The sequence below is a fragment of the Chelonoidis abingdonii genome, chromosome 7 (assembly GCF_003597395.2).
Source record: "Chelonoidis abingdonii isolate Lonesome George chromosome 7, CheloAbing_2.0, whole genome shotgun sequence".
Lineage (NCBI taxonomy): Eukaryota > Metazoa > Chordata > Testudines > Testudinidae > Chelonoidis > Chelonoidis abingdonii.
The window spans coordinates 108,704,398-108,730,460 of record NC_133775.1 but is presented as its reverse complement, the minus strand read 5'-3'; the positions used below and the strand labels follow the sequence as shown (position 1 = coordinate 108,730,460).

Genomic DNA, 26,063 nt, shown 5'->3' with positions numbered 1-26,063 from the left:
ACCCCCTCACGCAGGCAGGGGGCAGGACCGTGTTACTCCATTCTCCTTCCCCCTGAAGCTAGTTGAGACAATCGGCCGGGCCCCTTTTTCCACTTCACGTCCTCGCTGTTCCCCCCTCCCTGCCGTGCGACGGCGTGACCCCCGCCGGGGCCCGCCTGCGCCATGGAGGGGGGGGCGCAGGAGGAGCCCCCCCGGCAACCGCACCCCCCGGGCGGGCAGGAGGCACCCCGCTTGGAGCACCTGCTCCTGCACCCCCTCACCAGGCAGGGGGGCAGGGAGCCGTACCTCCTGCTCCTTCCCCCTAGGCCGGGGCCCCTTCCTCAGCTCCTGTCCCCCCTCCCTGGGCAGGGTGCCCCCTGCAAGGAGCTGCACCCCCTGAATGGGCACAGTTCCTCCAGCAAGCAGCTGCTGCCCCCCACAGCTGCGCTGGGACCTGGGGAGCAGGAGGGGGGGAGTGAGCCCCCCCGGACCCTGCAGGGAAAAGCAGAGGAGCAGGAGCAAGAGGGCCAGCTGGGGTGCAGCGGCTGCAGCAAGAGAAAGAGGGGTGAGCTCAAGGCCGCTGCACCCCGACGAGCAGGGAAAGAGGGGACCCAGCTCGTGGCCAGCGGCACTGTCAGGAGAGGAGGAGATCAAAAAAGGGGGGACGCAGAGGAGAGCCAGAAAGAGGTGATGGTGAAAGAGACTGGGGGGGACGGCATGGCCTCGGGGCCTGAGAAAGAAGGAACAATCAAGGCAGAGCAGGCAGAGGTAGCCAGTGAGGACTGCAAGGGGAGGGAAGAAGCTGTGTCGTCCAAACCAGCTGGATCACGCAGCAGCCCGGCTCACGCCGGCAATGATGCCCCTGCGGCTCAGCCGCCTGGTGGGTTCGGAGCCCAGCATCCTCAAGACCTGAAGATCCCATTGACACTCCATCCAGTACCCTCTGGGACCAGGATCCAGTTTCAGGGACCTCCGCCTTCTGAGCTGATTCGAGTGACTAAAGTGCCCCTGGCCCAAGTGCCCCTTAAAATGCAATCCTTGCTGGAGCCTTCAGTCAAAATTGAAACTAAGGATGTGCCCCTCACAGTGCTGCCTTCTGATGCAGGTATTATTCTGTGGCATCAGAATTGCCAAGGCTTCAACACATGTTGCCCCATAGCTGGAATTTTAGCAGTTAGGAAACACAAGTGGAAATGCTATTGAAGTACTGGCCTTTCTATGTAAACTGTATCCATATCATTTCCACCTGCACTGAGAGTGTAAACGTACAGTCACATTCAACCTCGGTTTTAGAGGGTTCAGCTCTGTTGACCTCTGTGCAGCTGCTTACTCCAGTTCTGACTTTAGCCCACTGTAGCAGGTGTCTGATTCTTAACTATTAAGCCTAAGATTTTCAAGAATAGGAGCCTAAAAGCAGTCTTTAAAGTCCTTGTTTAGGCACTAGCCCGATTTTGAAAATGCAGGGCTTAATCTTTAAGAGTGGATTCAGGAGCTCAAATTTGACTTTTAAAATTAATAATTTCTTTTAAGAGGTGTCCTAATGGCTAATAGACTCTTCTCCTTTCATTGATAATGCAGGATTTAGGTGATGGGTGCATTTGGAAATACCTTTCATTGAGGGACTGCTTGCTAAGTGAATTAGTAGTGGAGTGGAAACCTTCCGCCTTTAGGTCATCAGCTCAAATCCAGCCCTGTTTGTTGTGATTGGAAGTTGATTGCATCTGATAAGCATTTAGTAGATTCATCAGTCCTTCCAGCAAAGGTGTCCACATCACAAAAAAAACTAGCACCATCTAGGAGACTTAGCAGAGAAGCCAAGAATTGAATACCTGTGGAAGTGAACTATCATATTACCACTGAATGTGGTCCCTGCAAGGTCAGGGTTTAGGTGTATATTACTGTTGCACTTTGCATAAACTTGCACTGATACTGTGGTGCCTTTATAAACATACATATTACATGACACAATAATTAGTCAAATGAAAACAAGATCCCTACCATTTTTTTATTATGGTGAAATTAGCTGTGATCTGTATGAAATGAGAGAGAGAGAGAGAGACTATGCCACAATAGCAGATACTGTAATGTCAAATATTTAAATTAGTCTTTATAGAGTATTTCACTTGTGGCTAGTTGTTACTCCAGTATTCTCTTAGCTGACAACATTTAAACCTTTTTTCCACGGCAATTATCCAAATATGTATGGAGGCTTGTGCATTCCAAAATCCGTGTGTTTCTTTTGTTTGAGTTTAGCTGGATTCTTTCTTTAAATATGATCTACGGCAACATTGCATGTGCTGTCTACCTAATGATATTCTTTTCTGATTTTTGTTACATAGGGATACCAGATACCCCATTTAGCAAAGACAGAAATGGCCATGTAAAACGTCCAATGAATGCATTTATGGTGTGGGCAAGAATTCACCGACCAGCACTAGCCAAAGCTAACCCAGCTGCCAATAATGCAGAAATCAGTGTCCAGCTTGGATTAGAGTGGAACAAACTCACTGAAGAGCAAAAGAAGCCCTATTATGATGAAGCTCAAAAGATTAAAGAAAAGCACAGAGAGGAATTTCCTGGTAAAAAATGCATATACTTCCTTACACCTGCATGCTGCAAAAGTTTGCGTTACCCAAAAATGTTGACTTTATAAATGCACATGGCCTAGTGCAGTATTCTGCATGGACTGATACAGATGCCCAGGGTTGGGGAAGTGGCAGGCAGAGAGCTATGTGATAGGCAAATGAATCTAGTCCAGTAGGATTCGGAAAGGAAAAGCCATATAAGGAATGAGGGTCAGTATGCTAAATGGGAAGAAGAAAACCCTTTGTGGAGGTGGGAAAGAGAAGGGTCCGCAACTTCTAATGTTTGGTTCTTGGAGCACAGTATTCTGAACTTTGAATTCCCTGTGCTTCTAGAGTTATTTGTCCCTTAAATTGTAATATTCATTTCAGGCATTTTCCTAAAAATTAATGTCATCAGATATTATGGTGACAAGGACATAGAAATGCCTATAATGTAAATAATGTAAATAATAATAGCGTCCAATACCCATATAATTAAAAATAAGGAAATCTATACCTAATTACAAGTTAGATTATTAAAATTCAAAGATTTTCAAATCTAATTTACTTTTCACCGGTTATTCTATTTCTTTATATTTTTATTTTCACTCAGATTGGGTAAAGAAAGTAAACTAGTCCGTTTCACTTTATAAACAATTTTTGGTGAGTTTCACTTTGTTTCCCATGCACAAATATAATGCTGCAAAACTGTAGGAAATGTTCGGCTGCAAAGCTGTAAGGGAATGTCATAGCCAAATACAAATGTTACATCTGAACAAAAATCCTCATTTTCACCGAAAACACATTTATTTTTAATAGAAACAGAAAAGCTCTCATGAAATATTGGCTTAGAAAGAGCAGGAATACCAAGTGTCTCATTCACCTCTTACTCCAGATTTTGGCTGTCTATATTACCCTATTCTAAGTAATCCAGAGGTGAATTAAGACTCAAATCTGGTTTTCTGTGTTTTGGCTGGAGAACTTGTTGAAGATCTCAGATGTGGAATGAGACTTTTTTCAGCCTTTAACTGAAGGGGGCAGGGTAGTGAATCCTTAACAAACATTTTTCTCCTGAGTAATTTAAACAGGTGGAAAAAACAGAGTTTTTAAACTGAATAAAAATCACTAAAATATAAGGTGCTATGTCCTTTATATCTGTGATGTCATAATCCTACTTGTTCTCCAGGCTGCCACAGAGTATTCCAGAGTAGACAAGGTCTGAATTTCTTATATCAAAAACTAACAGAAGACAAAACATAATATTAAACACCCCTAAACATTCAGGCCTTCTTTAAACATTATAACGAGACAAAAAATCTAAGATGCTTAATGAAACCTATTTGGTATAAATGACCTACTGTCATCTTTACAAGTCTCTTACTATTTGATTGATGTATGTATCAGAGGCAAACGTAGCTCTGCCTGCAGTAATACATGCACAGCTCCCATTGGGACAAATTCTTCCTTAACTATTACATCTCAACAGTCTCACTGGTGTAAATGAAATTTGCACAGGTGTAGTTCAGGATTAGGGAGCCAGTGAGATTATAAATCCGGAGTCATATTTTTAACATTACCATATTTTTTTCAAAATAAAGTCCAAGATGCATTGCCATTTTCTCCTGTACCTTCCCTTCATAATGTGTTGTTAATCTGTGCTGCAGTGGCCCCTCTGGTTTTCTGATCCTGTCTCTCCTCCACCAAACACATCATAATGCATGTTCATATGAAAAGAATGAGAGAATGCACCAGTTTCATCATACTCTGATAGGATGCTCAGTCTGCCAGTTTATAGAAGTGAATAGGAGTTTTGCTGTTGACTTCAACTGGAAGAGGATTTACCCTTGTTGTGGATCCATACAGACTGTTCAGAATTGTGGGTGTTGTATTTTTTCATGTCTTGTTACAGTGCAAGAAACTGGCCCACACATCTATGAAATCTGCCTTAAACTTTCTCATTTACTGTCCCACAGGCTGGGTTTATCAACCACGACCTGGCAAAAGAAAGCGCTTCCCATTGACTGTCTCCACTGTATTTTCCGGCACCTCTCAGAACATCATCACTACAAACCCAACCACAATTTATCCTTTCCGATCACCCACTTACTCCGTTGTCATTCCCAATGTACAGAACAGTATTGGACATCCTGTCTGTGAGTTGGTTTAATTAGTTTTGTGAATCATTCAATAATAATAAGAAAATTGTATCCTGTATAAGGTCAAGCATAAGCCAGCATAAGAGTGTTTAAAGCAACAGTCTAGTGGTGAAGCTGCTTTAAAGGACAAGGTAAAATTTGTCAGAAAAAGTGTCGCAGGGAAAGATGTTAATGGTGTGAGGGCTGCATTTTTAAAAGCTGCATCTAAACTTGAAGGTGCAACTTTGCACACATTTTTCTAGATGTATAGTGTTTTCACAGCCACAGTTTTACATGCACAGCAACTCAGCTTTGCATACAGAACTGGAATAATTATGTATTTAACTAGCTAATTTGCAAACTGTGGTAGCCATGATGGTCCCAGGATATTAGAGACAGAGACATAAAGTGAGTGAGATAATAGCTTTTATTGGAACAACATCTGTTGCTGAGAGAGACAAGCTTGCAAGCTTACACAGAGCTCTTCTTCATGTCCTGAACAAGAGCTCTTTATAAACTCAAAAGCTTGTCTCTCCCACCGACAGAAGTTAGTCCAATAAAAAAGTTGCCTCCTTCGCTTTGTCTCTAATTTGCAAGCACACATACAGTTTTGAGTACACAAATCCAAGTTTCTGTGCACACTAAAACCTGGTTATGAGAGAAGTGTGCACAAAAAAGTGCATGTGCAAAATTGTGCCCACATTTAAACTATTCTATAGTGTTGATATGCTGCCTTGAATACCTATTCTGTTTCACCCCAGAGGTGGCTATACTTTAGTTGTAGCTGAAGTGATTCCTGAATATATTGTTGTGAAGGACAAAATTTTCCAAAGTGTCTACATTCCATTGACTTGAGATTTAGGCTTTGAAGTCACTTAGGCAGTTTTGAAAATGTCCCCCAAAATGCTTTGGAATCGTTCTGTAGGAAAGGTACACTGTAAACAATAACTTTATTATCATAAAAATGATACAAAACATGTCTAAATTATGACAAAGTGAACAAACACTGTCTGGGTATATCCTTTTTCAAAACAAATGAAAACTAACAATTTTGAGGCAATCTGGTATTCCCACTTGATTCTGTTCCTTAGGGCCACAGTAGAACTAAGCAGGTTTACATCAGCTGAAAATGTATGCATATATTCTTTATGTATACATTGCAGGTCCATACTGGCTTGCTAAGTGGCATATGATTGTGAATTATAAGGGTGTTATGCTGAAGATGCTCTGGAGAGATCGGTTAGAGAGCTCTGTAATGGCAGCATTTCAATAAAGCAGCTTTGGAGTTAATCACATCATCTTTCTTAAATTTGCTAATACACTTAATTACATTCAGATTTGGATATCAATGTGACAAAGATGGGTGTGTTACTCAATAGAGGTGAGAACATTGTGTTTGGTTTCTGAGGAGGGGATTTCTAAGGACAGAAGAAACGTTGAGCTGTCTCTGTTTTTGGTTTCGGAGATGGAGGAGGGCAATACAGCTTCCGCCTGGGAACTTAGTGTGTCTGTCTTCTTTCTATTCTATGTGTAGTTAGCTAAAGTGGTACTTATAAAATGCTCTTACTGGAACCCTTCCATTCATGATTGATCAATAATCATTTCTGTTTTCAAAAGGTGAAGCCCCTTCTACTATCCAGCTGCCAGCTCCTTCCATTCAACATCCAGGTCCAATTACACTTTTCCAGCCGAGTGTGGGAAGCACCACACCAGTGGCTGTCCCAGCTCCAAATCTGCCCCTTCACGCTGTAATTCCACCACAGCGCTTTGCAGGACCTGCACAGACAGAAGCTCATCATGTACCTTCCGGATCAAGTTGTTCTGTAAAGAGACCTATCCCAGTTTGCATTGAGAGTTCCAGCAGGAACCCAAGTAATACCAGCACCGCTCACTCCAGATTTCCTGTCTCTAATAGTCAACCCCCTAAGGAGTACTCAGGTGTTTCTACTTGTCCTAGAAGTGCACCAGTTCCCCAGGCTGCCCCCATTCCTCACTCACATCTCTGTCAACCTCCTCCCATTGGTCATCCAGCCACTCTCTTTGGAGCTCCTCCTCGATTTTCGTTTCATCACCCTTACTTCTTACCTGGACCCCACTACTTCCCATCAAGGTAATTAAGTCATTCATTTAAATTCTTAGCGAGAGCTTGTATGTATTAAACGTCAATGAAACCTACTTCTTATAGAAAGAGTGCAAAGAACAGCAGAATGGGCAAGTGACTCTCAGCGCAGGAATGCAAGGCTGTGCGGGAAAGTGGGATTAATGCCACCTTAACAGCTCCCCAGTTGTGGGACCTGCCAGCCCGAGGCTGCTCTGAGTTGTACCCAGCTACCAATAGTGCCAAGCCATTGTGTGTTCCAAGCTAACAGCTAACAGAAGTGCTTGCTGCCCCTCTGTGCCACCCAAGTCCCAGCGTTGCAGTTGAATTCAACAAAAATATATTGAGTAAAAGTTATGGAAATAAAAAAAATCAGAATTAAAACTGGGCAAGCATTTGAACTGGCTACTCAGTACCCCAAGCACCTTGGTGGGGTTGGCTCTACGAAAAGGGATAGTACTGAGGTCTTACCAGATGGAAGGAGCCCTGGGGATGATATTGCAAATAAACCATAGTATATTCTTTGCACCTTTGGGTTAGTCAGCTGGAGAAGAGCAACTTGAACCAAGCCCTCTTGGGTTTGTACACCCCTGTTACAGTATTTCACTGTTGACTAAACTGACTACGTGCTATTGGTTCAACAGCGACCGCCTGCAGGCTCCAGTGCCTTGTAGCAGCCAGTTGAGCAACAGCCAAATGTGCTGTTCAGGCCCAAGCGGACCTGCAAGCCAGCTAGTGCATAGAGATCAATGAAAAGAATTCACACTGCACCAACTCTGGGTCACTCTGAATGGAAAAATGAGTGAGCTCAGTGTTCATTTTCATAGCTTATTTTTTTATAAATAGCCAATTTTCCTATATTTGATTTTAGAGGGAACTCAGCCTCACAAATGATTACAATGATCACTCTCCAGCTGGAGGCGATGCTTAAAGATTTGGAGCCACATTCTGCCTTGACTTACACACTGCACTCTCCTATTGATCTCAGCAGAACGTGCCTGCATGAAGTCAATGGGGTTGCCTTGACGGTAAATCAGGGCAGAAGATGACCCATGAAAACTGAAAGACCTTAATGGACAGATCATATCTGCAACACAAGTCCGTCTGTGGGCATGTGTTAAGTTCAAGAATCTTGAATAATAGAGCAGGGTTATCATCATTTGAACAACACACTGGTGCATTGGTGCCTGCCTTCACACTGGGCATTAAAGATGATCTGAGCTTTGGCCTTTGGTCTCTGTCGTTACGCAGAGCTCATGAGCAGCTTGGGGTGTTGGTTTTTTTGCTCAGACCATAACAGTCTGTTTGGTGTTCTAAAACAATTCATCTTTTTTGTGTAGCACTGATTGTGGAAATGAACGTGTGTGCAAAATTGTGTGCTAAAAATTAGCAGCTGGATTGAAGAAATTTAAGGAAAGACCTCTTGACAGCTGCTTTTGGGATCCTCTCCATGTGCTCTCTTAAGAGATATGAATAGTACCATTGAAGCCTGGATCTGCATTGTACCGATACATATCGTTAAACTATAATATCATTAGAGAAGGGCTCTATTACTTGTTTCACACACTTTAGTTACTCTACAGTAATCTATATATGTCTATACTACTGAATAAATTGTTATACACTTTGGCCCTCTGGGTCCTGAATCAGGATAAAAAATCAATTAGTTATTTTGGGAAGCAATTTTTTATCACCTTGTATGATTCTTTTTCTGGAGTTTCTCACTTTCAGCTGTCAATTGCATGATGCCCAGCCATGTATCCTGGTGGGGTTCTCAACCTATTTACCATTGTAGGCCGCATATGCAGTGCTGTCTGTGTTATATGGGCCATAGCCACGCAATATATACTACCTGAATGGCCCTGAGGATGTTACATGGACAACCGCTGTGTGCTGACTGGGCTGCAAGAAGCCTGTGGGTTGTGAACCACTGATGTGTCCTCTTTACCTAGTATACTCTGCGGGACAGGATTCCCTGACATCTTTCTTGTTTACTAACAGTCTAGCAGCTGCAAGACATGATTTAAAAAAGAAGTCAAAGAAATTTTGTAGCCTTCTTCAACGCTACTATAAATGGTGGCCTGCAGAGATCACATAAACTGGGTTAGAGCATAAGAACGGCCATATTGAGTCAGACCAATGGTCCATCTAGCCCAGTAGCCTGTCTTCTGACAGTGGCCAATGCCAGGTGCTTCACAAGGAATGAACAGAATAGGGCAGTTATCAAATGATCCATCTCCTGTCATCCAGTCCCAGAATCTGGCAGTCAGAGGCTGGGGACACCCAGAGCATGGAGTTGCATCCCTGACCATCTTGGCTAATAGCCATTGATGGATCTATCCTCCATGAATTTATCTCATTCTTTTTTGAACCCAGTTATACATTTGGCCTTCACAACATCCCCTGGCAACGAGTTCCACAGGTTGACTATGCATTGTGTGAAGAAATAGTTCCTGTTGTTTGTTTTAAACCTGCTGGCTATTAATTTCATTGGTTGATATCTGGCTCTTGTGTTATGTGACAGAGTAAATAACACTTTTTTTTCCCACATCATTCATGATTTTATAGACCTCTATCATAGCGCCCTTGAGGTTCGGATGCTTGGTTTTACTACTTTGGGTATGTTTGATAAAATGCTTAATAGAGTGTAGGACACTGTTTTGTGACATTACAGTAGAACCTCAGAGTTATGAACACCAGAATTACAAACTGACCGATCAACCTCACTTAGAACTGGAAGTACGCAGTCAGGCAGCAGCAGACATACACAAAGCAAATATGATACAGTATTGTGTTAAATATAAACTACTAAAAAATGGGAAAATTTAAAGCAATTTGACAAGGTAACTGTTTCTATGCTTTCTTCATTTACATTAAGATGAGTAAAAGCAGCATTTTTCTTCTGCATTGTAAAGTTTCAAAACTGTATTAAGTCAATATTCAGTTATAAACTTTTGAAAGAACAATCATAACGTTTTGTTCAGAGTTACGAACATTTCAGAGTTACGAACAACCTCCATTCCCAAGGTATTTGTAACTCTGAGACTCTGTTGTATTTACACTAATAAATAAAATAAGCAACTTCTTGGGTGTATCCAGCAGCAACAGATCTGCATATATAGGCTGGTGTCTCTGGGCTGGTCTACACTACGGGGAAAAATTGATCTTAGATACGCAACTTCAGCTACGTGAATAACGTAGCTGAAGTCGAATATCTAAGATCAGATTACTCACCCGTCCTCACCACGTGGGATCGATGTCCGCGGCTCCCCTGTCGATTCCGGAACTCCGTTGGGGTTGCTGGAGTTCCAGAATCGATATAAGCGCGCTCGGGGATCGATATATTGCGTCTAGATGAGACACGATATATCGATCCCCGATCAATCGATTGTAACCCGCCGATACGGCGGGTAGTGTAGACGTAGCCTCTGTCATAGATCCGGGGTTTGGCTCTCCTTGTATACAGAGTGGCTGCAGTGTTTATAGAGGTTGGCCACGCATCTGTCTCCGCCGGAGAACTGGCAAGGTTTGCAGGGCAAGGTGGCAGAGCGGCTCTGGAAACGGACAGGACTCCTCCGGTGCCTTTCCCTTCGAGGGAGGGCACTGGTGCTCAATCAACTAGTCCTGTCCATGCTCTGGTACCGGCTCAACGCCCTGGTCCCGGCCCCGGGCTTCCTGGCCAACCTCTGGAGGGTGGTTCTGGAGTTCTTTTGGCCGGGACTGCACAGGGTCCCTGCAGCAGTCCTCCACCTGCTCCTGGAAGAGGGAGGGCAGGGCCTGAAGTGCCTGCGCACTCAGGTCCACGTCTTCCACCTCCAGGCACTGCAGAGGCTTCTTTATGGTGCAGGTAGTCTGGCATGGGGAGTACTGGCGCACGCCTTCCTGCACCGCTTCCGAGGGCTCCGATACGACCAGCAGTTCCTTTATCTCAATCCGAGGGGTCTTCCGCAAGACCTCTCCGGGCTGCCGGTCTTCTACCAGGACCTCCTCCAGACCTGGAAGCTGTTCTCTGTGACCAGGTCCGTGGCGGCCACCGAGGGAGCAGATCTCCTTGCGGAGCCCCTGTTACACAATCCCCAGCTCCGTATGCAGGTGGCGGAGTCCCCTGTGGTGCGCCAGAGGTTGGTCCTGGCAGAAGCTACCAGGGTCGGAGCCCTCCTGGACTATGACCGGAGAGACTGGCTGGATCCCCTGGCGCTCACTCAGCGTATGGGGCTCTCTAAACTTTGTACTCCCCGGCGTGTACTACAGGAGGTGGAGGCTGCTTTGCCACCCGCTGCTCGGGCCTACCTCGACCGGGTCCTGCGAGAGGGCACGCCCCGTGCACCCACCACCCCGAGCCCTCCGGACCTTTTCATCAGGCCCTTGCCCTGTGGACCCGACTGCCCCCCCCCCCCCCCCCCCCCCCCCCCCCCCCCCCCCCCCCCCCCCCCCCCCCCGCCCCTTCTCCGCAAGCCGGCTGCACGACCTGCAGCCGGTCTGCTTCCAAACCACGCCAAGGAAGCATCTCTACACGCTCGTGCTCCACACTCTTCACTTTCTCACCCTTGTGTCATGCCCCAACACAAAGTGGCAGGACCTCCTGCCACCTCTGGAGGGTGAGGAGCCCCGGTGGGCCAGCCTCTACTCTAACCTGGTCCCGAGGCCCACCGGGGATATCAGTTGGCAGCTCCTTCATGGGGCCGTGAGCACAGGCGTGTATTTGGCGCGGTTTATCCCAGTCCCAGACACTCGCCCCTTCTGCGGCGTGAGGGAGACCCTGGCGCACGTTTACTTAGAGTGCGGCAGGTTGCAGCCCCTATACCGGCTCCTCACCAATATCCTGTTACGTTTCTGGCTGCACTTTTCCCCTCACCTCCTTCTCTACACACTCCCTATCCATGACCCGACAAAGTCGCAGGACCTCCTGGTCAACCTCCTCCTCACCGTGGCTAAAATGGCCATCTATGCAACCAGGGAGAGAAGGTTGGCCGATGGAGACTCTGGTGACTGTGGGGCTTGTTTCTGATCCTTGGTCCGTTCACGTGTCCGGGCGGAGTTCCTCTGGGCGGCATCCACTGGCTCCCTTGACGCCTTCGAGGAGCAGTGGGCGCTGTCCGGGGCTCTCTGCTCGGTGTCCCCGTCAGGCTCCCTTCTTATGACCCTTTGACCGCACTCCTGTCCCTGTTCTTTTATTAGTTGTCCCCTGGAATCAGCTGGGTTCTGAGGTCCTGTAGATCCTCCCCTTAGGCTGGGGGTGGGATCCGTTAACAATGGGCGGGCTTCCGCCCCCCCAGTTCCCGGAACCCAATAGGTACTGTATGAATTGGCTAATGCAGATCATTAGGGTAACTTTCATCTTCAGTCCTCAATAGAAATGTAGCCAATCTTATGTAGTCCTTTTGCAGTACAACTTAGCACCATGGCAGAAAGCGTGATTTATCGTCTCTTGGTCTCTTTCACTGCAGCACGTGCCCGTACAGCCGCCCTCCATTTGGCTATGGGAATTTCCCCAGCTCAATGCCCGAATGTCTTGGATTTTACGAAGACCAGTACCAAAAGCACGAGGCTATGTTTTCTGCTCTGAACAGAGACTATCCTTTCAGGGAGTACCCAGATGAGCGCACACAGAGTGAAGATTCTCGCAGCTGTGAGAGCCTAGAGGGTGTGTCTTATTACAACAGCCATAGCCATAGCGAGGAGGAATATTTAACCCCCATGCCACAGCTGGATATTGGAGCCTTGGAGAACGTTTTCACAGCAACCCCGTCCACACCCTCCAGCATCCAGCAAGTCAATGTGACTGACAGCGATGAGGAGGAGGAGGGGAAAGTATTAAGAGATTTGTAATTTTTAAACCAAATGATAACAATGCACAGGAGTCTTTTAAAATATTAAATAAACATTTCAGTCCTATAATATCTTTTTGGTCAGTGTGTTCAAGGAGAAACCCGAATCACCTCGGCAATAAGTGCAAATTGTTTTAAGAAATCTGATCATCCTTTAGCATTTTGGGAGGCCAGATACAGACCTGGTGCTGTCACTGATTTCTCTGGGTTTTCACCTGCTCACATTAGGCCTGCGTTTGGGCCCAGAATCATGAAGGCATTCCTATTCAGGAAAGCATTTAAGCATGTGCTTAGCTTTAGGCCTGTGCTTAAGTGCATTTCTGAATAGGAAATGGACTTAAGAATGTGCTTATGTGCTGGCCTGAATCAGGACTCTGGCTTTCTGTGTTCCAGGACTTGCATTCATTTTGGCAGTTTTACTTTAGGAATTTTAGCAAGTGAAATAATTCTGTCTATATGTCACAGATTCTTGAATAAAATGTAATTCTTGATGCAATAAAATGCACTGGGGGCTACGGATTGTGGTCAGGAATAATTCCCTCATGCTTTCAGATTTGCCCTTTGGCTACCATGGTATATTTATTTAACATAATTTAGTTTGTTTTTCTATATAATCTATATTAGTGCTACAAATTGTTGTGTAATACATTGAAAATTTAGGGTCCAAATCTACCACCCATGCTCACATTAAATAGTATCTTGTTGTGCAAGAGTCCCATTGATTTAAATGGGGACCATTTGGAGAGTAAGATGCTATTCAGTGGGAATCAGGGTGATAGAGACTAGCCCTGTGAAATAACTTATACTGGTGGACTATGATTTGGTCCTTGAGTATAGTTAACATTAATATCTATACAATACCTATTTTAAATTTGTTAGTTGGAAAAATGTCTCCACTAAATTGTAAGAGCAGATGAGATACAGAATTTTATTGCCAAAACTAGTAATTCATGTCACTAAAAAATTTTTTTCTTTCTTTTTCCTTTCTTCCCATTTCTTTCACTGGGAATCCCATTGTTCTGCTTCTGTTCTATTTAAATAAAGTCACATGAACTGCATGTTGTTCGTGCTGTATGTTGTAATGACAGACTTTATGGTGTATATGAAGAGGACCTGATAAGGGCCTGACCTGTTGCACTCAGACCCCTGTTTGATCGTAACTCAGATATTCTAACCATGTTCCTTGTTTAGCAGCTAGGAAAATCAGACCTGTTGCAAACTGAGGGCCTGATTCTGCTCCATTTGAAATCGAGGGGAAAATTTTCCATTGACTACAGTTGGACTTTTGAAGAGTTAAAATGGGAGTCTCCAGGGATAGTGTGTTCTAGAACATTGGACAGGTTTTCTGAATGTAAGTAGCATAGATGCATGTTGGATTTCCTATAGATAATATATCCCAGGTTTTAAGGTGTCTAAAGCTTTACCCAGTTAAAGAATAGAGCTAGATTCCATTTACACTACACATTGTGACTATGTTGTAACCAGGTCCCCTGATTCTATTATATCTGTAGTGTGGATGGGCCATCAAGAGAAAAGTCTTATAAATAGCTGAAAATGCCTGTTAGCTCCTAAATTGGCTTCTGACTGAAAGCTGATAATGGCTCTGGAGAATGCATGTGGGCAAATGCACTACTTCCCACACAAGCATGTTTCCAAAGTGTAAAGCAGCTGTTCGCAGGATTACTCCCTGAATCTGACCTCCCTCTCCCCCCACTTTCCCTTTTATAGATTCCAGGGATGGTGAAAGGAGACACTGGACTGGTCCATTACAAGGTGCCAGAAGCCGGAGCTGCTGCTTCCCATTAATAGTCTGAATGTTGTGTGTTCTATTGGGAGGTTGAGGTAACTAACAAATGTCCTTTGCCTTTTGCGGGGGGAACTGCCCCATGAGCTCTCCTTTGGCTATCATTCTGACTGGGGCCCTGATCTGGCATGCATGCCCATGAACCTCTGTGGAAATTGGGAGCACCCAGCATCTGCTCAGGGTCGGCGCCTACACAATTGTGGTCAATAGGACTGACACCGGGTGAGTGGCCCCTTTAAGAGGGAGCAGGTGTGGGAGGAAGAGAGGTCCAATACACCTGTGACTGATTACCTGTTGCCAAACTGGGCTTAAGGGAAGGCACCCAGGCCTTATAAAGGGGGACACAGCAGCAGGGGGAAGAGGTGCTGTCTGTGAATCTCTCTAGGCCAGAGAGTGAGTGAGTGGAAGAAGGCTGAGCTCCAGCTAGGAAGAACTGGGAGTGGCTGTTTGGTGAAGAGCAGACTGGGACAGTTGAAGAGCACTAGGACTAGCAGAAGATGCTGAAGCTGAGTATGAATGATTGTGTTGTGGTGGTGGATTTTCACAAACAGATTTTTCTCCTCAGTGTATGTTGGCCATTTGAATTCCTCATGTTTCAGTCTGTTGTCCCTTATTGTGTCATGATCCCAAGAATTCTCTGCTCCTTCAGAAGGTTCTCTAGCTAAACCAGAGAGGTCAGCGTGTGGGCTAAGTTTTTCAGTGTTACCTCAGCATTTTGATCACTCAATTCTCTTTTAATTTTCAGGAGAATTCTGTAATCAATACGCTCACTATAGGCAAGGGTCCCTTAAAAAGGGTCATTTAAAAAGGAGGTTTGTTGTTTGCATTATAGACATCTACACACATCAGAGGAAATGCCCACTACGCTATGCACTAACCCGATGAGTCAAGACCTGGTCTATTTACAGCTGTGGTACAATATAACAACTTAGGTCACAGGTGTGATTTCCCCGCACACGCACACCCCAGTATAATTATAACTGTATAACTCTTGCAGACGCTGTCATAGCAATATGAGGGTGCCTTTTGTCAGTATAGCTATTCCTCTTATGGAAATAAGTTATATTCAGATAAACATATTTGTACAAGAATAACTGTTTCCACACTGGGGGGATTGCACCGTTTTTAACTAGACAAGTATAATTAAATCATTACAGTTTTTAACCCATGAATTTCATCACAGCCAAGGTCATTCAGTTGTAAATGGAGAAAGATCCAGCATAATTAATCATCTTTTGTTTTAATGTCACCGATCCCTCTTTTAAAAAGCACAGATAGTGGCTTGATATTTGTGTGTGTGTGTGTGTGTTAGTCCCATTAAAAACAGACTAGGACCAAGCCCACATCCAGTATACTATCAGTGTATGGTGTGTCTCCCTGCTTTGGAAAGGACAGCTGCTCTGGGCTCTGCAAATATTTCCTGCCATTCTGAATGGAAGGGGAAAACGGAGGCTAAATCAGATGATTTGGGACGAGCTGAAACCCTTCCCAACTGTCACCACCTGAAATAGTGAAGTCAGCTGTTAAATTGTCAGTTGCTTCTGTTGAATCCCAGTCTCCTCCCTTTGATAATGGCAAAAATATTGGGCGACAAAATGTTTTAATATGGAAGGATTTAATATTCTGTTCAAGTCTGTCAAGAATGTGGATGCTCCCCTGGTCAAGGCAAGTGTCTCAAATGCTGAGGTTTGACAGCAGTAAAGCAATGTTCCCTTCTCTATCTGGGACTACCATTTTTTGGTAATACTTCCTCCAGAGTCAGTCTCTTAACAGTGATTCCTCAGGCAGCCTTTCCTTTTCCCGAAAAGAGTTCCCTGAAATATCACTGAGGTTCTTTTAATCTGATGCAAATCCAAACTATTAGAACATAAGAACGGTCTGACCAAGCATGGCCAACGGTCCATCTAGTCCAGTATCCTCCTGTCTTCCAGTGATAGCTGGTGCCAGATGAACTGAACAAGGCAACTATTGAGTGATCCATCACTGTCGTCCAGTCCCAGCTTCTGGCAATCAGAGGTTTAGGGACACCCAGAGCCTGGAGTTCTAGTCTCTGAAGAGGTTTATTACTTTAACAAGAATTCTATTTCCTTGTTTGAATGACTCCTAATTCATGATGAAGGAAGAAGAAGAATTATTTGTCCTTATATAGTGTCTTCGATCCAAGGACAAGTGCTTTACAAACACCAGTGAATTCATATTAGCTTCACAGCAACACTATCACATTGGCAAATGTCATTGTCCCCATTTTACAGGAGGGGAGATGGAGGTCCTTGTTTTTAGACCTAACTAATCATTTGTGTGCAACCATACTTGATTTGTGTGCTCATTTATGGTCACTGTGCAGGAACACTTCTAAATTTGCCTACATCCCATGGGAAGTCTATGGTAGAGCTGGGAACAGAATCCAGATTTCCTGGGTCCCTATCTGGTGCTTTAATCACAAGATCAGCATTAGCTAGAGAGCAGAACTGGGAAGCACACATAGGAGTTCCAATAACTCAGTGTGGCTATCAACGAAGTTACTAAATATTCTACAACTAACTGTGCAAGTGTGAATCAAGCAAAATTCCCCTCGACTTCAGTAAGACTTTTCTGAAGAAAGGGGTACAGGAAGAGGCTTCCGAAGTGCTAGACAGGATGTGACTAATTCCTTTGCCAGAGGCAGTTAGCAGTGCAACCACACTAAAATACTCTGGGCCGCTCCATGTGAACAGGTCTGAACAATAACCAATGCACAACTGGACACTGTGAGGTTATATTTTTATAGAGGGTGTTTCTGATGACTGTAAATTAAGAGGTCAAAGTCATATATCCAAAATCCAATGATCAAAATACTGTCATATAATGTGTAATTATTAAATGTTTTTTTTTATAATTCTTGAGTGCTACCAAAAATCACAAACACCTCCTCACTGAACTCTACAATGATTACAACATTTTTGGCTCGATCTTCTGATTGAAGAGTAAATGTAGGAACTTTGGAAGAAGGTTTGCTGCGTTACAGGAAGTTTTCAAAGATATGCCAGGCATTTACATAGCCACTGCATAGGTGTCTTTTCGATTTGCATTCCTTGTAGTTCAGTGTAGGTACTGAGAAGACAAAGCCCCATGGTGCTCTGTCTGACACACTGTCTTCTGTAAGAGTATCATTCCAGACTGTGATACAGACACAACTTCTGTGGTGGTGTGGATGACTGCATACTGGAGGGAGTGCGTGCCAGCGGTTAGAATGGGGATCTGGAAATTAGGAGTCCTAGTTTCTGTTCCAGCTGTGACACTGATTCATTGTGAGGTTAGAACATACAGCTTCCTGGTTTCTGCTCTGAGCTGTGAGACTCATTCATTGGATGAAGCAGGGAAAATCATTTAACCGCCCTGTGCCTCAGTTTACCATTCTGTCAAAGGTAACATTCCTCTACTCCACTGGGGTGTTTGAAGGCCCAGTTGTGACCCTATATTGATGCTACTTAGATAAGGACTACTTGCCCCATTGACATCATGGGACTGCTTGCGTCAGTAAAGGAGGTAGGGATGGGTCCTATACTAGCTAGTTAAATGAGTGCTTGAAACAGTTGGGCGCCAGCCCCTGTGAAGCTGCGGTGTTCTTCAAACACAGTTTGTTTACCACACTGTGCCACATAATTCTATCTTTTTCTTTCTTTGGACCAAGGATCTGCAGAACTTACTCAACACCGGCTGTTCTCTGCTTTTTCCCCAAGTCAGCTGCCATTTTGAGGGCAAATAAGATCTGTCTTATTTATTGTGATAGTATCGAGGAGTCCCAGTCATAGATCAGGTCCGCATTATACTACCTGCTGCACAAACATAGAAGAAAAGGTGTGCCCCTGCAAACCTTTGTTCTCTCTCTCTCTCTCTCTCTCTCCCCCTGATTTGTGGAAAGATGGCAGGACACACAAAACCACCACTGGCCAGCTGCTATTGTAATATTTCCTAACAGAAGTGGTAACTGTCACCATCTGGCTCAATGGCTCTCTGGAAGGACATCAGTCCATTGGGTCCCCTTTGCTCCTAAGCCAGAGCCAGGGCACTGTTCTAAGGGTATAGACTCAGACTCATAGGTCAGAAGGGACCAACCTGATCATCTAGTCTGACCTCCTGCACAAAGCAGGCCACAGAACCCTACCCATCCACTTTTATAACAACCCCTAACCCATGACTGAGTTATTGAAGTCCTCAAAATTGTGGTTTGAAGACCTCAAGCAGAGAATCCACCAACAAGTGACCCATGCCCCACGCTGCAGGGGAAGGCGAAAAACCTCCAGTGCGTCAGCCAATCTGCCCTGGAGGAAAGTTCCTTCCCGACCCCAAATATGGCGATCAGCTAAAGCCTGAGCATGTGGGCAAGGCTCCCCAGCCAGCAGTCAAGAAAGAATTCTCTGCAGTAACTCTGATCCCATCCCATCCAACATCCCATCGCAGACCATTGAGCAGACTGATAATCCAAGATCAATTGCCAAAATTAAACTATCCTATCATACCATCCCTTCCATAAACTTATTAAGCTTAGTCTTAAAGCCAGATATGTCTATTGCCCCCACTACTCCCTCGGAGGCTGTTCCAGAACTTCACTGCTCTAATGGTTAGAAACCTTCGTCTAATTTCAAGTCTAAACTTCCTAGTGTCCAGTTTATACCCATTAGTTTTGTGTCTACATTGGTACTTAGCTTAATAATTCCTCCCTCCCTAATATTAATCCCTCTGATATATTTATAAAGAGCAAGCATATCCCCCGCAGCTTCTTTTGGCCAGGCTAAACAAGCCAAGCTCTTTGAGTCTCCTTTCATAAGGCAGGTTTTCCATTCCTCGGATCATCCTAGTAGCCCGTCTCTGAACCTGTCCCAGTTTGAATTCATCCTTAGACATGGGAGACCAGATCTGCACACAATATTCCAGGTGGGGTCTCACCAGCGCCTTATACAACGGTACTAACACCTCCTCATCTCTACTGCAATTAAATACTGGTGACTGGCCTGTGGCAGCTCACTCAGGCTCGCAGGGTTTGGGCTATGGGCTGTTTTACTGAGGTGTAGATGTTCCAGACAGGGCTGGAGCCCAGGCTCTGGGACCTTCCCTCCCCCTCATAGGGTCCCAGACTCCAGCTGGAGCCAGAACATTGACATCACAATTAAATAGCCCCATAGTCCAAGCCCTGTGCACTCAAATCAGCTGACCGACGCTGGCCCGGCTCTTTAACTGCAGTGTAGACGTACTCTAAGGCACACTCCACCATGCAACCAAGGGCGGCTGTAGCTTTCTTGCTGCCCCAAGCACGGCTGTCAGGCTGCCTGTGGCAGCTTGTCTGCAGGAGATCCGCCGTCCCGCACCTGTGTCATACCTGCCGCCAAATTGCTGCCGAATCTGCGGAACCAGCAGACCTCCTGCAGGCATGCCGCCGAAGGCTGCCTGACTGCTGCCCTCGCAGGGACTGGCAGGGCGCCCCCCGCGGCTTGCTGCCCCAGGCACGCTTTTGGAGCGCTGGTGTCTGGAGCCGCTGCTGCGTGCAGCCCCCTACTCCTTGGGATGTAGGGCTCTGCCGCCTGGCCACCCCAGAACCAGAACCAAAGACTCGGCCCTCTGGAGCTGTACATCCTCTCACTGTGCCCTCACCCCTTCGGTGAGCCTGAGCTCTGGTCAGCATTTCAGGCTAGGCAAAATTTCTCCTGCCTTTTCTCGCTCAGTAGCCCGATCTTGTGGCGCCTGGCAGTGGGCGACTGCCTTTCTCAGAGAGCATCCCCCCTTAAATACAGTCTGTACCCTGTTTGCCCTGTGCCCAGATGGGGCATTCCAACCCCCACCCATGTGTGGTAAACTCTGTCCCAAATCTGGACTTTAGCGTACAAAATCTGGGTGCTTACTGTGAACCTCCCCAAGCTTATACCCATCTTGGATCTTATCTCGCTGCCACCAGCCGAAGTTTTCCAGGGTTTCAGCCCCCTCGGGTTCCCCAAACCTTTCCTTGGGGGACCCCTCCAAGACCCAGAGCCCCTGGGTCTCCTCTATCTCATCCCCCAGCTTCCCCCCCTTTCCTGGGTTAGCCGGTGCGATGCTGTCCTCTTCCCTTTGAATACAACCAGAGAGGCAATCTAGCTTCCCCGAGGCGAGCATTCAAACCTCAGTCAGCTCACACAAGAAGATTCACCCTCCTTTGTCTCGTAGCCTTTCCCGCCTGGGACAATAGAAAGAAGACACCACGGCTTGGGCTTTCCTCCCCCCCCCGCAACTCTGTCACAGATATAAAAAAAAAAAAAAATACAAGCTCCGGCACAGAAATTCCTCCCTCCTTACTCACTAGAAAAGAAACTCCACAAGTTTAAAAGAGAAACTTATAATAAAAGAAAGAAAATACAGAACGAATAATACTGCATTAAGAGACAATAACAGGCTCTGCCTTATAAGAACATAGCCATAAAGTAGTCCAGCAAAATATCACACACATGTAAATACAACACAAGCAAATAACAGCCTATTCTTGTCTCCTTTTACTCACAGATTTTAGTAGAAATTCGAAAGAAGATGGATTAGAAGAAAAGCTTGTTTTCACAGCCGAGGAAACCAAAAAACCCCGAGTTTCAAGTTCCCTCCCAGATCTTAAAAAAAATCCAGGTCTCTGATTGGTCCTCTGGTCAGGTGTTTGGTTCCCCCTTTGTTCACCCTTTACAGGTAAAAGAAAATTAACCCTTACCTATCTACTTGTGACACCATGCATGTCCCAGGTGAAGAAAAACCATTATACCTTGAGGTGGTCCCATCACGGAGAGTCATTCACAGTTAACCCTTCTGCCAAGAGAAGTTAGCAGCAACAAGGGCTGGATTCACTAGCTAGAGGTTTGTCTTAACTCTACAAAACAGCACTGGCTCAAGCCACCTACCCCACAGTAATCTGGGAAAACTTACCACCACCACTGGGCGCTTCTGAGAGGCGATATTTCCCCACTTCTGGGTAAAACAAATGAGAAGTTTTATTACTAGGGAAAAGGGAACCAAGCATTGATTTTGGAAATCCCCACCACCCCATTCAGAAACATAAACAAACCACCCACTCCAGTGTACACTGGGCAGCGTCCTTTTCTTCAGCGCTTCACCCTGTGGTGTGAAAGTCCAACAGACCAGTGTTCCTTTCGCACCCCACTGCCCTCTCCCTCCAGCGCACCTCGCTCACAGCGGAGAGCTCAGAGGGTACGTCAGTGTGAGTTCAAGTGATGCTTCTGCTGCTATTGCTGCTGCAATTGGCCCACAGTTCGCTCGGTGTCGCTGCCTGGGGCCCGCCTCTGCACTGCCGTTCACTCTGCTGCTGTTGACTGTTGCACTGGTGCTTTCTGTGCTGCCCCCTGCCTCTCTACTGCAACATCTGCAGTGCCACATCTCGAGGTCCTGCTGTGATGGGTTGGATCCCAGAAACCCCCTTGGGAACTGCCACCTGATATGCTGAGACTACCTCTGAGCTCGTTTTCCCTGCCAGCTTGGGGGTTCAGTGCCCTACCTGGTTCATGTCAGACAAGCTAACCTGCTACAAACCCAGACCCAGGTCTGAACCACGTCCCTTGAAAGCTGCAGGCTTAACTGAAAACAGCTTAAGAAGTGTTCCTGTCTCCAACACCCAGATGCCCAGTTCCCAGTGGGGTACAAACCCTAAATAAATCCATTTTACCCTGTATAAAGTTTATACCCTGTATAACTTTATACAGGGTAAGCTCATAAATTGTTCTCCCTCTATAACACTGATAGAGAGATGTGCACAGCTGTTTTCCCCCGCCCCCAGGTATTAATACATACTCTGGGTTAATTAATAAGTAAAAAGTGAATTTTATTAAATACAAAAAGTAGGATTTAAGTGATTCCAAGTAATAACAGACAGAGCAAAGTGAATTACCAAGCAAAATAAAATACAACACGCAAATCTAAACCTAATACAGTAATAAAACTGAATACAGATAAAATCTCACCCTCAGAGATATTTCATTACACTTCTATCACAGACTGGATGCCTACCTAGTTGCGGCACAATCCTTTCCCGCTGGTACAGCCCTTGTTCCAGCTTAGGTGGTAGCTAGGGGATTTCTCACGATTGCCCTCCCGCTTTGTTCTGTTCCACCCACTTATATATCTTTTGCACAAGACAGGAATTCTTTGTCCCTCTCTGGGTTCCCACTTCCCACCCCTCCTTCTAAATGGAAAAGCACCAGGTTAAAGATGGATTCCGGTTCAGGTGGCATGAGCACATATCACCTAAGACCCCGAGCCTTCATTCCTCCCAGCCGGACTCACAGGAAGGCTGCCTGCAAACAGAGCCATCCACAGTCAATTGTCCTGGCTGATGGGAGCCATCAAGATTCCAAACCACCCTTAATGGCCCCTTTGCGTAACTACTTTAGGCCCTCAGAGTTACATTTCATATTTCTCGTTTCAGATACAAGAGTGATACATTTATACAAATAGGATGACCACACTCCGTAGATTATAAGCTTTGTAATGATACCTTACAAGAGATCTTTTGCATGAAGCATATTCCAGTTACTTTATATTCACACTCATTAGCATATTTTCATAAAATTATATAGACAGCAACGTCACACCCGCCATTCACCTCAGCTCTCAGTGCTCATGGCTAGTCCAGGCAAGGCAGCCTCTTTCCCCACAGCATGTCTAAGGCTCAGGGTACATCTATACTACCTGCTGGATTGGCGGGTAGTGTTTGATGTATCGGGGATTGATTTATCGCAACTCATCTGGACGCAATAAATTGATCCTCTAATCGATGTCCATACTCCACCTTGGCAGGAGGAGTAAGCGCAGTCGATGAGGGAGCTGCAGCAGTCGACTCACGGCTGTGAGGATGGCCAGCTAAGTCGAACTAAGATGCTTTGACTTCAACTACGCAAATAGCATAGCTGAAGTTACATATCTTAGTTCAAACCTTCTCCCCACCCTCAGTGTAGACCAGCCCTTAGGCTTTGGCAACACAGCTCTGTCTGCTGAATACCTAAGCAGAGTACGTGTGTTCATGTAAATATGGTCTTTTCTCCCCAGCTCATCACTAGATGTCGGGGTGAACTCGTTCAGATCCACCTTACACAAAGCTGATGGCCCTCCACGGCTGCCTCTTTGATAGTCCCCTCCAAGCTGCCCCTGCCCCTGCCTGGCAGGGCAGTGTCTGGAATAGACCTGCCTTCTCAAGGCACAGGCTGGTTTTTCAACCCAGAACACACAATGACAGCTGGCACATAAAATGGGAGACTGGCTACAAAACAAAACGGAGTTCACAGTTCGATACAGACATTTCCCCCATGACAATAACCATTAAGGGGCCTGAACGTTCTTTTAACAGAGACATTTATAACAATCTCAGTAGCATAGGGAAAGCTCCTGGAATTAGGGCAAGACAGAAAATCATTACAGCCTCTAGTGAAACTTTCTTCCAAATGGAATCTTAATTTTCCATCATCATGATTTATTGGTATACTCAGGAAGACAACACAGATCCAGCATGCGTATAGAAACCATCTGCAAACTGCTCCTTTCTAAGTGGGTTTGCCGATCACTCTCCTACAGTCATTTTTACTGGAGAGGTGAAAGTAGAGGATTTTATGGATCATACAGATCAATAATCTTCTGAAGAGTTTGGACAGCAAATAATGAGTTTATTTGGCCTCCTGAGACACCACAATATCAAATCACTTTCAACGCACCAGAACCAAATGCCTTCAATCTCTGTCTGCCTGTGCAGTTTAACACTTGAGTTACCACTCAAGAAAGAGATCTTGGAGTCATTGTGGATAGTTCTCTGCAAACATCCACTCAATGTGCAGCGACAGTCAAAAAAGTGAACAGAATGTTGGGAATCATTAAGAAAGGGATAGATAATAAGACATAAAACATTGTATTGCCTTTATATAAATCCATGGTACGCCCTCATCTGGAATAGTGCATGCAGATTTGGTCACCGCATCTCAAAAAAGATATATTGGAATTGGAAAAGGTTCAGAAAAGGGAAACAAAAATGATTAGGGGTATGGAACATCTGCCATATGAGGAAAGATTAATAAGACTGGGACTTTTCAGCTTGGGGAAAAAAGACTACCAATGAGGGATATGACAGAGGTCTATAAAATCACGACTGGTGTAGAGAAAGTAAATAAGGAAGGGTTATTTACTCCTTCTCATAACACAGGAACTAGGAGTCACCAAATGAAATTAATAGGCAGCAGGTTTAAAACAAACAAAATGAAGTATTTCACACAATGCGCAATTAACCTGTGGAATTCCTTGCTAGAAGATGTTGTGAAGGCCAAGACCATAACAGGGTTCAAAAAAGAACTAGATAAATTCATGAAGGATAGGCCCATCAATGGCTATTAGTCAGGATGGGCAGGGATGGTGTCCCTAGTCTCTGTTTGCCAGAAGCTGGGAATGGAAGATAGAGGATGGATCATGTGATGATTACCTGTTCTGTTCATTCCCTCTAGGGCACCTGGCATTGGCTAGATGGACCTTTGGTCTGACCCAGTATGTCTGTTCTTATGTTCTTACATTCTTACTTCTGATTTTTAAACAGAGATCCCTCTCAATAAAAATTACATGCCTAAATCTTCAGGTCATGATCTCTAGCTACATTTATCATGAATCACTGGAGGACAATTCATAAAGAAATCCACATCTGTGGGGGCACATCTTGCGGGGTGGATGAAGTTTTAGCTGGTGTAGATCTCTTCACCTCAGCTCCACTCCATAGCTTCCCCTCTTACCCTGCTCTGTCCCCCTGAACTCCCTTCCCTTCCCTTTCCATGTAGCAAATCCCCTCCGAAGTAAACCCACCAAAAGGAAGCAAAAAATTATGGAACTAATGTGACGTTTGCTGCCATCCCACTGCTCACACAGCGTGTGTGTCTGACCTTTTCCTCCACCTGGGTCTATCTTGTCCATTTAGACTGCTGGATCTTCGAGGCAGGGATTGTCTCTTTCTAGTTTTGTACAGCACCTAGCACAATAGAGACCCATTTTTGGTTGGCCCTTAGGCACTGCCCTAATAAACATGATTAATCATCCTCATCTTTGGGGAAAGTGTGGACATTCATGCTGGGAGTCTCTAGAAAACATAAGCAAAAGTAGATAATGTGATGTGTTTCCTTGGATCAATGAGTAGAAAAGGGCAGAAGGGACCATTATGGCTCTGGGTGTTTTTTGTCTTTCTCTGCAGTGTGGGGCTGCAGATTCTCGGCATCCTGAAGTCTTTAAGCCATTATTTGAAGACTTCAGTGACTCAGACATAGATTAGGGGTTTGTTACAGGAGAGGGTGAGTGAGATTCTGTGGCCTGCATTGTGCAGGAGGTCGGACTAGACCCTTCTGACCTTAAAGTCTATGATTCTACGATCAGCTAGTCTGACCTGCAAAACACAGGCCACAGAATTGTAACCAGTAATCCCTGCATAGACCCCAATAACTTGTCCTCATTTCTTCTGGTGGAGAATTGAACTATGAGGAAATGTTTCTCTTTGCCCTAGAAGGCCTAGTCTTTGCTCGAGCAACTCAAACTCTATTGTGTTTTCAGCTCTGGAAACTGGGTGGGTAACTTCACTGGGGGACACCAGGTCTGTCTATGCAGAAGCCTGGTGCTTCTACGCCAGCAATGTCCCTA

General features: G+C 45.3%; 1 protein-coding gene across 1 annotated transcript; it reads left to right on the top strand.

Moving 5' to 3' along the window:
* Positions 1 to 162: 162 nt before the first annotated feature.
* On the top strand, positions 163 to 13,662 carry SOX30 (SRY-box transcription factor 30). The gene is made up of 5 exons (XM_032800455.2): positions 163 to 1,084; positions 2,319 to 2,558; positions 4,517 to 4,696; positions 6,296 to 6,788; positions 12,224 to 13,662. The coding sequence occupies exons 1-5, from the start codon at positions 163 to 165 to the stop codon at positions 12,603 to 12,605; spliced, it is 2,217 nt and encodes a 738-aa protein (XP_032656346.2). The 3' UTR covers positions 12,606 to 13,662.
* The last annotated feature ends 12,401 nt before the right edge of the window (positions 13,663 to 26,063 follow it).